The sequence below is a fragment of the Trachinotus anak genome, unplaced genomic scaffold (assembly GCF_046630095.1).
Source record: "Trachinotus anak isolate AG129_WGS33_773 ecotype Australia unplaced genomic scaffold, CSIRO_AGI_Tana_v1 ptg000019l, whole genome shotgun sequence".
NCBI lineage: Eukaryota > Metazoa > Chordata > Actinopteri > Carangiformes > Carangidae > Trachinotus > Trachinotus anak.
The window spans coordinates 24,957,223-24,969,797 of NW_027273870.1; the positions used below are offsets into that span (position 1 = coordinate 24,957,223).

The 12,575-nt window shown below is 37.5% G+C and overlaps 1 protein-coding gene across 4 annotated transcripts; it reads left to right on the forward strand.

Moving 5' to 3' along the window:
• The first annotated feature begins 1,547 nt into the window (after nucleotides 1–1,547).
• cdc37 (cell division cycle 37 homolog (S. cerevisiae)) lies at nucleotides 1,548–12,032 on the forward strand. 4 transcript variants are annotated; one of them, XR_011694424.1, is made up of 9 exons: nucleotides 1,548–1,900; nucleotides 3,596–3,892; nucleotides 3,982–4,087; nucleotides 6,721–6,836; nucleotides 6,928–7,050; nucleotides 8,045–8,227; nucleotides 9,932–10,017; nucleotides 10,335–10,406; nucleotides 10,595–10,661. XR_011694424.1 is itself a non-coding variant. In XM_071504733.1 (8 exons), exons 1-8 carry the CDS (start codon nucleotides 1,784–1,786, stop codon nucleotides 10,688–10,690), a joined length of 1,110 nt encoding a protein of 369 aa, XP_071360834.1. In that variant the 5' UTR covers nucleotides 1,549–1,783; the 3' UTR covers nucleotides 10,691–12,032. The 4 variants fall into 4 exon arrangements, 3 of the variants coding, with proteins under 3 accessions (XP_071360834.1, XP_071360836.1, XP_071360835.1); XM_071504733.1 differs by lacking the exon at nucleotides 9,932–10,017 and having other exon boundaries at nucleotides 1,549–1,900; nucleotides 10,595–12,032; XM_071504735.1 differs by lacking the exon at nucleotides 9,932–10,017 and having other exon boundaries at nucleotides 1,549–1,860; nucleotides 10,595–12,032.
• The last annotated feature ends 543 nt before the right edge of the window (nucleotides 12,033–12,575 follow it).

Genomic DNA, 12,575 nt, shown 5'->3' on the forward strand with positions numbered 1-12,575 from the left:
AAAATAAAGCAAGTAATTAAACAAGACAATGTTAAAATACCACAATATTGATGCACCAGTATGTTAAAAAAAAAAACAAGATTATCTGCTTTTTACCTTCTAAATATGTTAAGTTAAAATATTATCTATAGACTGGCCTTAGATTCCAGTTATCTAATGTAAGAATCTGACCTTGCTTCATTGTATAACTAAAGGATTGTCAGACATGCCTATCACGTTTTACAGTGTGACAAAATGAAAGGGATGTGTAATGAACTGAAAGAACAGGACATAGTCATTAAAGGTTTCCTGTTTGTGAGATTTTTTCACTGTCAGCTTAATTTAGTTGGGACTATGGATCACCAAGGCTTTTACGGGAAACTATACTGCGGGGGCTGTTTAAGGTGGAGCCAGTGACTACAGCCCAGGAATGTTTACTCCCCCATTTGGAGAGAATAAGGAGAGGAAAAGAGGACAACAGAAAAGAATGTATGTGTTATTGATCATGTTTTCCTGTCATAACTGAAGAACAATATGTGTGTATATGTATACGTATATGAATGCAGTCTTTATTAGATCTATCAGCTAACTTGTTTTCTCACTGTAGGGAATACATTTCCCCCTAGTTCCACTGTTCATGCCCTAGTCCCCTGGGGTCATATGTGCATGTGTACAACCCTAAAACTGAAAAGAAATGACAGGTCACTTTTTTTGCAAACAATGACTCAGTATTATGGGCATCTTTTTAGAGCGATCACACGGCCAAAAAGTGAAAACACTTGCAGAGGAAACATGTCTGTATCCGGCCTGGAACCCTTTCACAGTGGGTACATGTTTTTATGCTGGCAAAAGGCCAGGCTTGCAATTGTACATGTCTTCCACTCCTCTAAAAGTGTCCCCTCACCCAAACTGTGAATAAATAAAAGAAAATGAAAGAAAATGAAAATGTTCTCAGTAGTGGTATCTGGTCATTCAGATAGTTAGATTTAAGATTTCTGTCTCTGAAATTTCGCAAATAGGCTACAGTAGAGGTGAGTGGAATGTAGTGTCATTATAAAATGTCATTTAGAAAATGAAACACCAACCAACAGCTACTTCCTACTAAAAATAGCCCCTTTATATATTCATATATAGTTATGCACACTTAGCTAAAGAGGAAGAAACACCACTCTGTATAATGCAATAAAGTCAAACAGCACCAATATGAACTATCCTCCAATATTATCTTACAGTTGAATCAGCACCTCTAAACCATCTCTTAAGCTCACATGTATTCATTGTATCACACTGCATCAGTTTTAGTGTGGTGTTCCTCAGAACTGCCAGCTGTATGTCTGTGCTGCTTTTTTGTGGGTTTCATTTACTGTCTAATAATGTTGTCTTATTTAGCATTAATATCCCCAATTCCATTGCTTTAAACTGCATTTATTATAAACATTCTTATATTACTTATGTTTGTGTTATGTTATGTTACTTACTTATGTTACTTATGTTTCTCCTAATCATTATATTTTTTTAAATTATATTTTGTAAACAAAAAACAAAAAAACTGCTCTTTTTGATGACGTATGAGCCGTTAAATTCCCTGCGCGCGCAGCTGCCGTTGAACCGGGGATCTGGTTCAACGGCTGCCGGCGGTTTGTCTCCATAAGAGGATTGAAAAAACGATCCATTTCCCTCCCGTTTGCTCGCTTTGCCGACGCTTTGCTGGTGTGCTGTCCCAGCCGGACAGCCCTTGCAGTTTTCCTCCGCTGTTACCGACACTGGAAAACCCCGGGGAGAGGACGCGGAAAGAGGCTGGAGGATGAGCACCGGGGCCGGCGTCGACTACAGCGTCTGGGACCACATCTATGTGTCGGACGACGAAGATGTCGTCAGTCCGTACGTCGATACGCCGAGTTTATTCAGAATGAGACACCGGGTCAGCAGTGAAACTTGTTGTAGCCGTGAAGTTTGGAGTCTAATACCTGGTTAGTTTTACCAGTAGAAGTGACTCTTAGTAAGAGACCGATAACCAGAGCAGTGCGAACACAGTTTGACCGGCAGTTGTTACACAAAAATCTGAGACGGTGTCTGTCGCCAAACGGTCTCCCGGCGAAAGACTAGCAAGGAAACTATTTGTGAAGCACCCTTTAAAACAAGTGCTTTACGAAAAGGAAAAAGAGGGAGATGGAAGAGAACACACTATTTGAAAACAAGCTATTGATTGATTGATTGATTGATTGATTGATTGAATATAGTATTGACAGCTGCTCTATTAGTGGCTACCGGTTTCTGATGATACAGCTATAAATATTGTGAGCATATCTAAATAACAGTATTTGGTAACACCAGACAAAATTTGTGACTTTATTTGTATCCAGGGGGGCAGCTATCGAAACACATTTGGATATTATGGAGTCTGGTTGAACAACTTACAGTGTGTGTGACTCTATGTCAATATTGGGCACCATTTATGTTTTTCAACAGCTATCATGTGTAAAAATGAGTCATAATATCTGACACTAAAAGTGTGTTGGAAATCTCCATTGACGGTCCACTTAACTAGCTTTTTTCGTCATCTTGCAGTCTCCTTACTAGCTTTTTCCTGAGCTCTCTACTGCATCTCACAGCCTTCATCACTTACCTGTTTCCATTCGTCAATGCAGATTGTGAGATGCAGTTGAAAGCTCTGGAAGAAGCTAACAAGTGGACTTCAAGTTTAGATTTGGCAGCTTGTTCACTGAGGAGTTTATTTTTTAACTGTGAAATTAGTAATAATTTTATAACAGACAATCTAAGGTATACTCATCAAATATGTATGTGTATGTCTTGTAGGTGTTAAAAAAAAGAATATTGGCAGATATGATTATCCATTATATTCATTTTCAAATTTCAAATATATACACTGACATGAGCCTCAAAAGTCCAGTATTTGCCAGACTCCAGAAATAATGTTGTATTTCAGTCCTTGTCTGTATCACCTTGGTAAGAGGCCAAAAAAAAGATTATATAAGAGATTATATAAATAGATTGTTTGCTAATGGTCAAGCTCTGTTTGTTTGACTGTGAATCTGGATAATGAGCTTAACTTGTTGGTGCCCAGCTGTCACGTGACTTGTGAAGTCAGTTCTTGAGTGGCTTGTAGTCTCCATCTTCCCCTTGGTTTTTAATGTTTGTTTTCATTCCAGTGTTTCTTAACTGTGATATCAATGCTCTTTGAGATGTGGGAAAGTCCAAATAACTCCACTGGCTGACATGTTTGAAATGTTGTGGGCTGGTATCATTGTTTATTTCAGCTTGTGAATGTACATATTAGGCCTTCTACATGTTGAGACAGTAGTGAAGATGAATAGATGAGGCCTGACTTATAATTTTTATTCAAACTTTTATTGTATGCCTCTGTAGCCAGACACAGCAGAGACGTAATACTTCATATCTACATATTTCAGATCTTTCTCCCACAACAGGCACTGATTTTTTTTTTTTTTAATGAAATGGTCTGCACATTGCAAAATGTTGCCCCCTTTCCCAACCCGATCCACTTCAGCGTTCACTCTCTACCCTCCATTTAATTTGTGTTTATTCATCTTTCAATCATTTACGTCTTTACTTTCATCCACTGTTGCTACAACAGGCCCGGTTGGAGAGAATGGCTGACTTTCAGCAGAGAGGGGAAGATCTGGAGAACAACTTTGCTGACTGCAAGAGGTTATTAGAGGAAGCACAGGGGCGACTTAAAGAGCTAGAAGAAGGAAAGAAGGAGGGAGAGGAGGATGAGGGGAGGGAGGCTGAGCTGAAGAAAGTTCAGGCTGAGGTGAGAAAACTGAAGAAGGATGAAAAGGCGTTTGAGAAAATGATCGAGGGACACCGGCGAGAAGAAAAGAAACTACCCTGGAACGTCGACACTATCAGCAAAGAAGGTTTCAGCAAGGTAAGACCTGGCAGGGTCGCAAGATTTACAAGGTTCAGTGTGACTTGCCAGTATGTTGATTTATCCATTTTCTTAAACGTGTTTTCTAGAGTGTACTCAACATCAAGCCTGCAACAAAGGAGGAAATGGAGGAGGACAAGGTGGAGACACACAAGACATTTGTGCAGAAGTATTCAAAGGAAATCAAACACTTTGGTATGCTTTAGTCTTGATGAAACTGATGTTATGTTATTTGAATTTTCCTTCCTTTTCACTCAAATTTTTCAATATTTTCTTTCAAATATACTCTGTGCTGTTGTGTAAAAAACACTACCTCTAAATCATCTTAAACTCCACAGACACACAGTTTTCATGTCTTCTTTCGTGTTGGTAGCTATCTCTTGAATAGTGTACAATACTTTTCACATTGCAATGTGGGTTAGTTGCCTCCACTATATAAAGTGCGGTTGGACAACACTACAAAGTGTGAAAGTTACTACCAAGCAAATAGTGAACAATTTTGGGATCAAGGATATACTTATAAAATTGTGGGAATTTTACGGTTTAACTGGTTTAACATGTTTATTGACTCTGTTTGTGGCATATAATGCCTTCAAGTGGGGTTTTGTATATTAAACAATGGGGTATTTATGACTTTATAAGTTTGATTGCTACCAATTAATAAGTTGTGACGTATGCTGATGATTGTAAAAGTTTAACTTGAGCAATTCATTATTTCACTTACAGTTGGAGGAATCAAAATTGACAGAAATAAAAAATGGTCAAAATTGAAGCAGAAGCCTGTTGCAGATGCGGGTTTAACAAACTTACTCACCCTGAGATGGGAAACCCAGGGTTTTTGGCTCCAGAACAGCTGATCAGCGTCAGCTCTCTGAGTTAAGTGCATGTCTGGTAGATGGAAAAAAAATCATCAATGGAGCTCAAATACTATGATTCACCTTGGCAACAGTTGAATAGAGAGCAGTGCCTCCCTTTTAATCTAGTGGAGCCATAAAGATTAATATGTGACAATTCACATTTATCTTCCAAAACACAGCAGCAGCAGTGACAGAGTGAGCTGGAGAAGTTAAGAAGTAAACACTGCGTTTTATTCAGCATAGTCCACTCATTCATTATTTAGCAGACTTGAATTTCCTCAATGGTTGATCAAGTTGGAATCCAACTGTTTGTTGCATTAGAGTTTTAAATGTGTTTATTCAGCTGTAACTTGACAAGGGTAAAATGCTGGTGGCAGCAGGGGATGAAATCAAACGGCATATTTCAAAATGTTAATTTAAACATAAAAACTGAAATGTTGTTAAAACACATTAAAAGTATGTGGAACCTTTATTCAATAACAGTTTTAAAATCTCAGTCTCCTCACTCAAACATTCACATAATCTCCAATATATTATGTCTCTGACAGGAATGTTCCATTAGTGTGGCCAATCACAACATGAGAAATTATTCTACATAGATCAGTGTCTTAATGTTTCTAAAACCTCACACAGTTTTTTTTTTTTTTTTGTTTTGTTTTTTTTTTAATTTTCTATGATTACTACAGTAATGTACAGTGAGTGTTTCAGTGCAGGGGAACTGATACCTGACAGTTGTCTTGATGAGTCATAGTGTTAAAGAAAGGCAGTGAATAGATCTTAATCTCAGGTGATGATGAATCCAGGATCTCTGTTCTCACATTGATTACAGGTTCATCATAAAAGTAAAGGCGTTGGTAAAGATAGATCTTAGGTAACCTTAGGTAACAAGTTCATACTACTCATTTTGATCATTCATTTTCCTCCTGACATTAACTTCTGTAAATGAATGTGCTCTGACATGCTCTTTGGCAATGACCGTATGAATGAGTAAATGTGGTGTCAGACAGCTGCCTCAGGCTCAGCAAGAGGGAAGGAGGAAGAGGTTAAGAAACTTGAATTACAGAGATGAGACAAACTAAACCTGCTTTCTGGAATACATGCCAGAGTTGTGGTCCCTCTTACGGATAAAGCTTAAAAAATGCTGAATCCTACATTTCCAGTGATGCAAACAATCAGATTTTTTTCATAAACGTGTGGTCAAATTGGATTTTGCCTTTGGGAATATACTCGTATGGTGAGGAGGAAAAGCAGACAGGAAATACTTTTGGTGGGGTTGTAAACATAAGCCATGAGGGCTAACAGCGTTCCACAAGTTGATAATTATACAACATCTTATCAAACACTTAACTGTGACAACCTCTCTCACTCCCCTTGCACTCAATGCTGCTCGTAGTCTCCTACAAACTCCAATCTCCGCTCTGAAATTAGCCGGACATTGGAGAGCCTCACATTTTCAAATGTCAAAGTACAATAGTGTCTGTGCAACACAAACTGGGCAGGAACAATACACCACTGGAAGCAAATAACTCTTGCCCTGAATGGGGAGTGAATGTTTGGCTTTCTGTACTCACATGTTTATACTCTCTAAATCAATCGAGATAAACCAGATGACATTGTCAAGGTTAAATTTTCAGACTTTACAAAGATTTTTCAGAGCCACAGAAGGCATTATACAACAGTTTTCACAGGTTGAGCTGTCCCTCTGGTGGCAAGTAAAATTACTCATGTGTAAAATCAGTAAACTTCCCTTTTAAAATGTCGAAACCATGGAAATTATTTTTCCATGAACATCTTTTTTTTACTGTTCCTGTTTCTAGTATGACACTGACATAGTCAGAATGGGGAACAAGGCAGTTTTTTTTTTTTGTGTCACCTAGCAACCTAGCGATGTGTTTGTTGAAAAAAAAAAAAAACTCAGGCTTTCAAGTTAAAGGCAGCATTTTGCTGGATTTGTTTGTGTGTGTGCACCAGGTATGTTGCGGCGTTGGGACGACAGTCAGAAGTATCTGTCAGACAACCCACATCTGGTATGCGAAGAGACAGCTAACTGCCTTGTTGTCATCTGTATTAACTTTGAGATAGATGAGGTGAGTGCTGTGAGAAAATTGTCTGCATGCTGTGGATAAAAATGACTCATTCAGCCCGGTAAAGCCTTGTAAATTCTCTGTGTACTTGTAGAAACATGCACTCATGGAGCAGGTGGCCCACCAGGCCATTGTCATGCAGTTCATCTTGGATTTGGCCCGGACACTGAAGGTCGACCCTAGAGGCTGCTTCAGGCAATTCTTCTCAAGGATCAAGGTCTGTAATGAAAAGTGATCTCTTGCATCTTTATCTGTGTGGTCGCATTCCATAGGGGTTTTTTTTTTTTTTTTAAATTTTGATCATATCTTATGTTTAGTCTTTTGTGGAAAATTTGCTTGAGCTTAAAAAGAAAGCAACACATACAACAGCACAATACACAACAACCCCACCACAACATAAATAGATCAAATGAAATTAAATCAAAAACAGTCTTCAGTCCAGTTATAGATGTGTGTTTTGGGTTAATGAGACATCAATAGTAATATCATATGTATCATGAAGTGCCTGAAGTTAATGATATGAGAGGGGTCTTCCTCTCAAAGGAGCATTTACCCCATAGAAGTAAGTTTTCCAAATCTGCAGCTAAATAATCTAGAAAAAAAAAAATCAAACCTCAGAAACAACCCATCATTCCCTTTTATAAAACAGCCCAGATTCTTTCATGTGGGAGGGTGATGACATTAGGTAGAGTATCTTGGATCCAGTTGTGCAGAATGCACTTGCCGGTGATAAAGAGATGCTTATCAAGAGTTTTAGAGTATGATAAGGGGAGAAACAATTCCCGGCAGGGAGGACCTTAGAGGAACAGCCCAGGGTTTTTCATGGAAATAAATGCCCAGGATCTAGAAGTGAGTTTACACTCCAAAAAGCAGTGGGAAAACATTTGCATATCTGAATGGCACAATGTATTCAGGAGGTAGGGCATGCTTTATTTTGTGTAAGGTAACAGGAGTGATGTGCAGCCTGTGAAGAATCTTATACAGAGTCTCCTTAATCTGTTGTATGTAAAGGTAGAAATAATCAAACCTATAGCCACCTGACAACTGTCTTTAATATATTCATCACTCAAATCTCTTTCCCATTTACATGAAATGTATGGCAATGCATATTTTGCACTCAGAAATAAATCTCTCTTTCTCACTATAAGGGATTTCTAAAGAAAGTAACCTGAGGACATCTGAAATGTCTCATTTCATATCCTCGATGTCAGACTGCAGACAAGCCATACCAAGATGCATTCGACCGTGAGCTGGAGTTGCTGAAGGAGCGAGTCCGCAGCTGTGCACAGATTCGTATGGACGACGCCATGAAGGAGCTGGTGGAAGAGGAGAGGCAGAAGAGACTGGGCCCAGGTGGTTTAGACCCTGCAGAGGTCTATGAATCACTGCCAAAGGTAACCACAAACACACACACATGCGCACACTGGCACACGCATTCACTTCTGACATGTTTGCCACAGGGCAGTTGCTGTTTTGTTGAACTGGAACAAAAGAAGCCAGCTGTATCATATAATATCACTCTAATTTGTTGACTTAAAATGCGCCGTGAAGTGTCAAAACAGCAGATTGATATACCGTAACAAAAGGCAAGAAACAGATGGCGAATGATCATTTTACAAAGCAATCTTGAAATAAGTGAAAGTTGATGTAATAATGAAGAATAGTTGTGTATTATTTTAAGTGGTGCTCCTGAGTCAAGAAATATTAAATTGCCTGATATTTGAAAGGAGTTTGGTGAATTCTTCTTCTATGATTAAGTTACTTTATTTGTCAGTATTTAGGGTTAAGTTGGAGTGTCAATTTGATTTACAAACCAAAACCTGTCAATTTCAGAAGCGAATGTGGTCAAATACAAACATCCATTTACATCAGACTGGTTTCACAACCACAGAATGTTATTCAGTTTAATCTTTGGCAGATTAGGAGTATCTGCCCACTGCAGTGTCTACATCTTTGTGATCATTTATGTGTCTCAGAGCAGCAGATCACAATATATGACGTTGTCACTTATATGTCTGTTTTCTGTTGTAAGACAAGCGCAATTCAATAAAGGGTCTTTAAATAACCAAGTCACTAAATCCTGGTAGGTAAGATCCATCAAAGTCTGCAGCAGACTAAACCTCTTTTTATCCCAGTAATTAACATGGCTTGTTTAAGATTTAATGTAGCTTTACACTGCCTTGTTTACATCCCTTGTGGCTATGAGAGAGAACAACAGGCCCGTTGGTGTCTCCCATCCAGTTTACACATCACATCAAATTCAACACTTTGTTTTGCTGTACCAGCTGAAGCTACAAGGCAGAAAAAGTCAATACTGCAGATGAACCTATACACACCAGCATCAGCCACCTGGCTACAAGTTGTTGTGTTGTTCAGTTTTTAAAATTCATGAGTAGGGGTAGAGTCGGAGCATTTACTATGAATTATGGTTTTTTTGCTGAAGTCTGGTGTATGTTGTTTGACATTAGCCTTGGCTGAGGTCTGCACCCTCTGAGCGCCCCTCTAATTTACAAATGTGTCCACAGTGTCGGTATTTTGTTTAAGGAGGGAACTGACATTGGTGCCATTTTTGCCATACATGCATTTTTCTTTACTATGTGCCTAGTTTTCTTCCACATAGAGTCCACACCCTGTTTAATATTAATAATAATAATGATAACAATAATAATAATAATTTCACAACTAGATTGGACATTAAACTTGTATGACAAAGGGGTCTTTCACTGACCCTTAATGGTGTCTTCTGTCATCTCCATAGAGAAACTGACCTTTGATTTATTTCATGAGCAATTGCAGTCCAGTCATCCACCTTTGTTGGAGTGTTTGCCTGCAAACATTTCTGTTTGATTGTGTGATGGCTTTCTTACTACCAGCCAAGTGTATTTCTTTAAAGAGGTATTTATCCTGAGCCACAAGCTTGTCTGGGATTTTCTTCTGGTACAGTGTGAAAAAATTACTTGAGTAATCTCTGACCAGGAGATATCTGAAGAAATCTTTCTTTTCAATGTTATATGTATTTGAATTTACTTTGACAGTCATGTAGTAGGCCCGAGAGCCTGCATTTTTTTTTTTTTCAGATATCTGATCATTGTTTGTAGATTTTGAAGTCAGTGTTTGCGCAGTCTATTGATGCCAGAGAAGTCAATACACAGCTCACCAGAATGGATTATGCTTTTTGAACAAGGTAAATAGCATTATGTACTTTCCCTAAGTTTACACACAAGTTTGAACAAAGTTGTTTGGTTTCTTTTTAGTAATATGATAAATTTCAGAACAATAAAGTTAAGACCAAACTTAATAAGATTGGAGAACTGTAAGCTGCATATTAAACTGATCATATGCATTTTAAACATGACATTAAAAGCGTTTTTTCCCGACTTGGCACATTCAGATTCAGTGCTGACATACCCAATAGGCAGTGCTCATTTCACTAGGTACATTGCATTACATTAGTACTTAGACACTTGACTAGCACTGATGATGATGATTTTTGTTTTATAGGAAATACAAAGGAGCTTTGATGAGAAAAACATTCAGATGCTGCAGGAGGCTCTCAACAAATTGGACCCTGAGGTTAGTGTGTTTGTTACTGAGACACACTCTGAAATAATAATTTCCAGTCAGGAAAACTAATCTGATGAGGATCAGAGTGTTTGTTTGGCACAAAATACCATCTGTTCGTTCATTCATTCATTCATTCATGCATTCATTTATTCATTCATTCATTCTTGAACTGACTTCACTGTTGTTTCTCTCTACAGGAAGGAAAATACCATCTGAAGAGGTGTATTGACTCTGGATTGTGGGTTCCAGATTCAGGAGAGGGTGATGATGAGGAAGAAGAGGATGAGGGTTAAAAATTGAAAGAAGTTGGCAAAAGGCAAAAGACAGGGGGGGGGGATAATGTTTCTGGTGGCATCAGTTGAGTTGATGCAATTGTTATTTCCCCCCATATTGACCCACATCGTCACTTTAAGATAACATTCCTCTTTGTTTTCTGTATAATTTGTTTTTTGCAGCTTTGTTTGCAAATGTCTCTGACTTGGTTGGTATTTGAAAGCTCATCTGACAGGGTCCAACAGTGTGTAAGTAATGTTTCATACATGCAAAAGAATGCATGTTAAAATATAAAAATGTAATTTATACAATTTTAAATATATAAATATTTAATAAGGATATGGACTAAATCGAGATTAAAGCAAATACTGGATCAGCAGCACTTTCAGTTTTGAGATAAATTGTGCGAGTGAAGACAGAGCAGTTTGCAAAATCAGTTTTCGAAAACTTGTTACATTTTTTTTTATAGACCTGGTTAAACTACCAACCCCTCTGATCTCATGACATTAGCAAACTGGATGAGATACAGGTGCTATAATAAGACCTCTGAGACATTGGCTTATGCTGCTGACTAATGAAACTCAGATACATCTGAAAAATTCATCCAAATATCCTTATTTTAAAAAGATTGAGCATGGCATCACTTACTCTTACAGGTTGAACCATCTTTCTACTGTTGTGCCTCTGTGGACAGCAGCGCCATCTCAAGTTTGTTTGAGGACAGACAGCCCATAAACTACATCAGTATCCTGTATGATGGGTAAATTTTAAGTCCCCTGATGATTTGTCATCAATATCAGGCAAAATCAATTGGTCCTGAGATGACAGGAGCATCCCTAATAATGCAATGCGCTTAAAAGTGAAATTGTTTTAGTTCTCCACCTGTAGGTTTCTCAGGTCAGAGTTTTAGAAACTTAGTCTTGTTTTGATAAAAATTTCACTGTTTTCAGACTTTTTGTGTCCTGTGCAATGAAACTTAAAGATAACCCTGTGGATTCTATTTAGTGGACAGAATGAAAAACACCTTACCGTAGATTACAGTAGTGCTGCATAAAATATGAACTTTAATTTTTGCTGTGACTGTCAGATGTGTCTGTTCAACAAGAAAGCCAATGTGTTTTCTGTTGTTGTTATAAATGTGTATCCTTTGCAAGACAGGAAATAGAGCTGGGCCAACAAATAGGCAGGGCAAATATATTGGGCTGTATTGCATATACAGATATGTAGGTATTGTATATGTCAGGTGATAAGTAACAAGAAATTGTAGAAAAGCCATGTTGGAGATGATTTAGAAACAGTTTATGTAATAACATGAATATTAGCTGATATATGTCAAGCATATATATATATATATATATATATATATATATATATATATATATATATATATATATATATATATATATATATATATATATATATATATATATGAGCATATTATTATTATTAAAGTTTAGACACACTTTTCCATTGAAGTGTATGAGAAAATGTGTCCAAACTTTTGACTGGTACTGTATGTATATGATCAAGTGTTTGTGATTATCTTATATCAATACTGGTGTCAGCCTCAGAAATCCAGTATTGGCCAGCTTTAACGGGTGCTTCATCTATCTCAGAGTAAACCTCTCGGTTGGATTTAATTATAACTTTAAAGCCCAACCTAGCTTTTCAAAATTTAGGCATTGATTATGGTTGCAGATCATTATTATTTCCATCAGTGTTAATCTGCCAATTATTGAAAGCCAAAGATATAAAATTTTCAGTGATGTAAAACAAATACTCAGTTTTTTGTATGAAAACGATTAAACTTCAATCAGTCGGTCAATCAGCTGATCAATTAGACAACGAATTGTTTAAACTCTAAAAGTGATTTTAAGATAGAGAAGAGTTTCTCTGACTGAATGC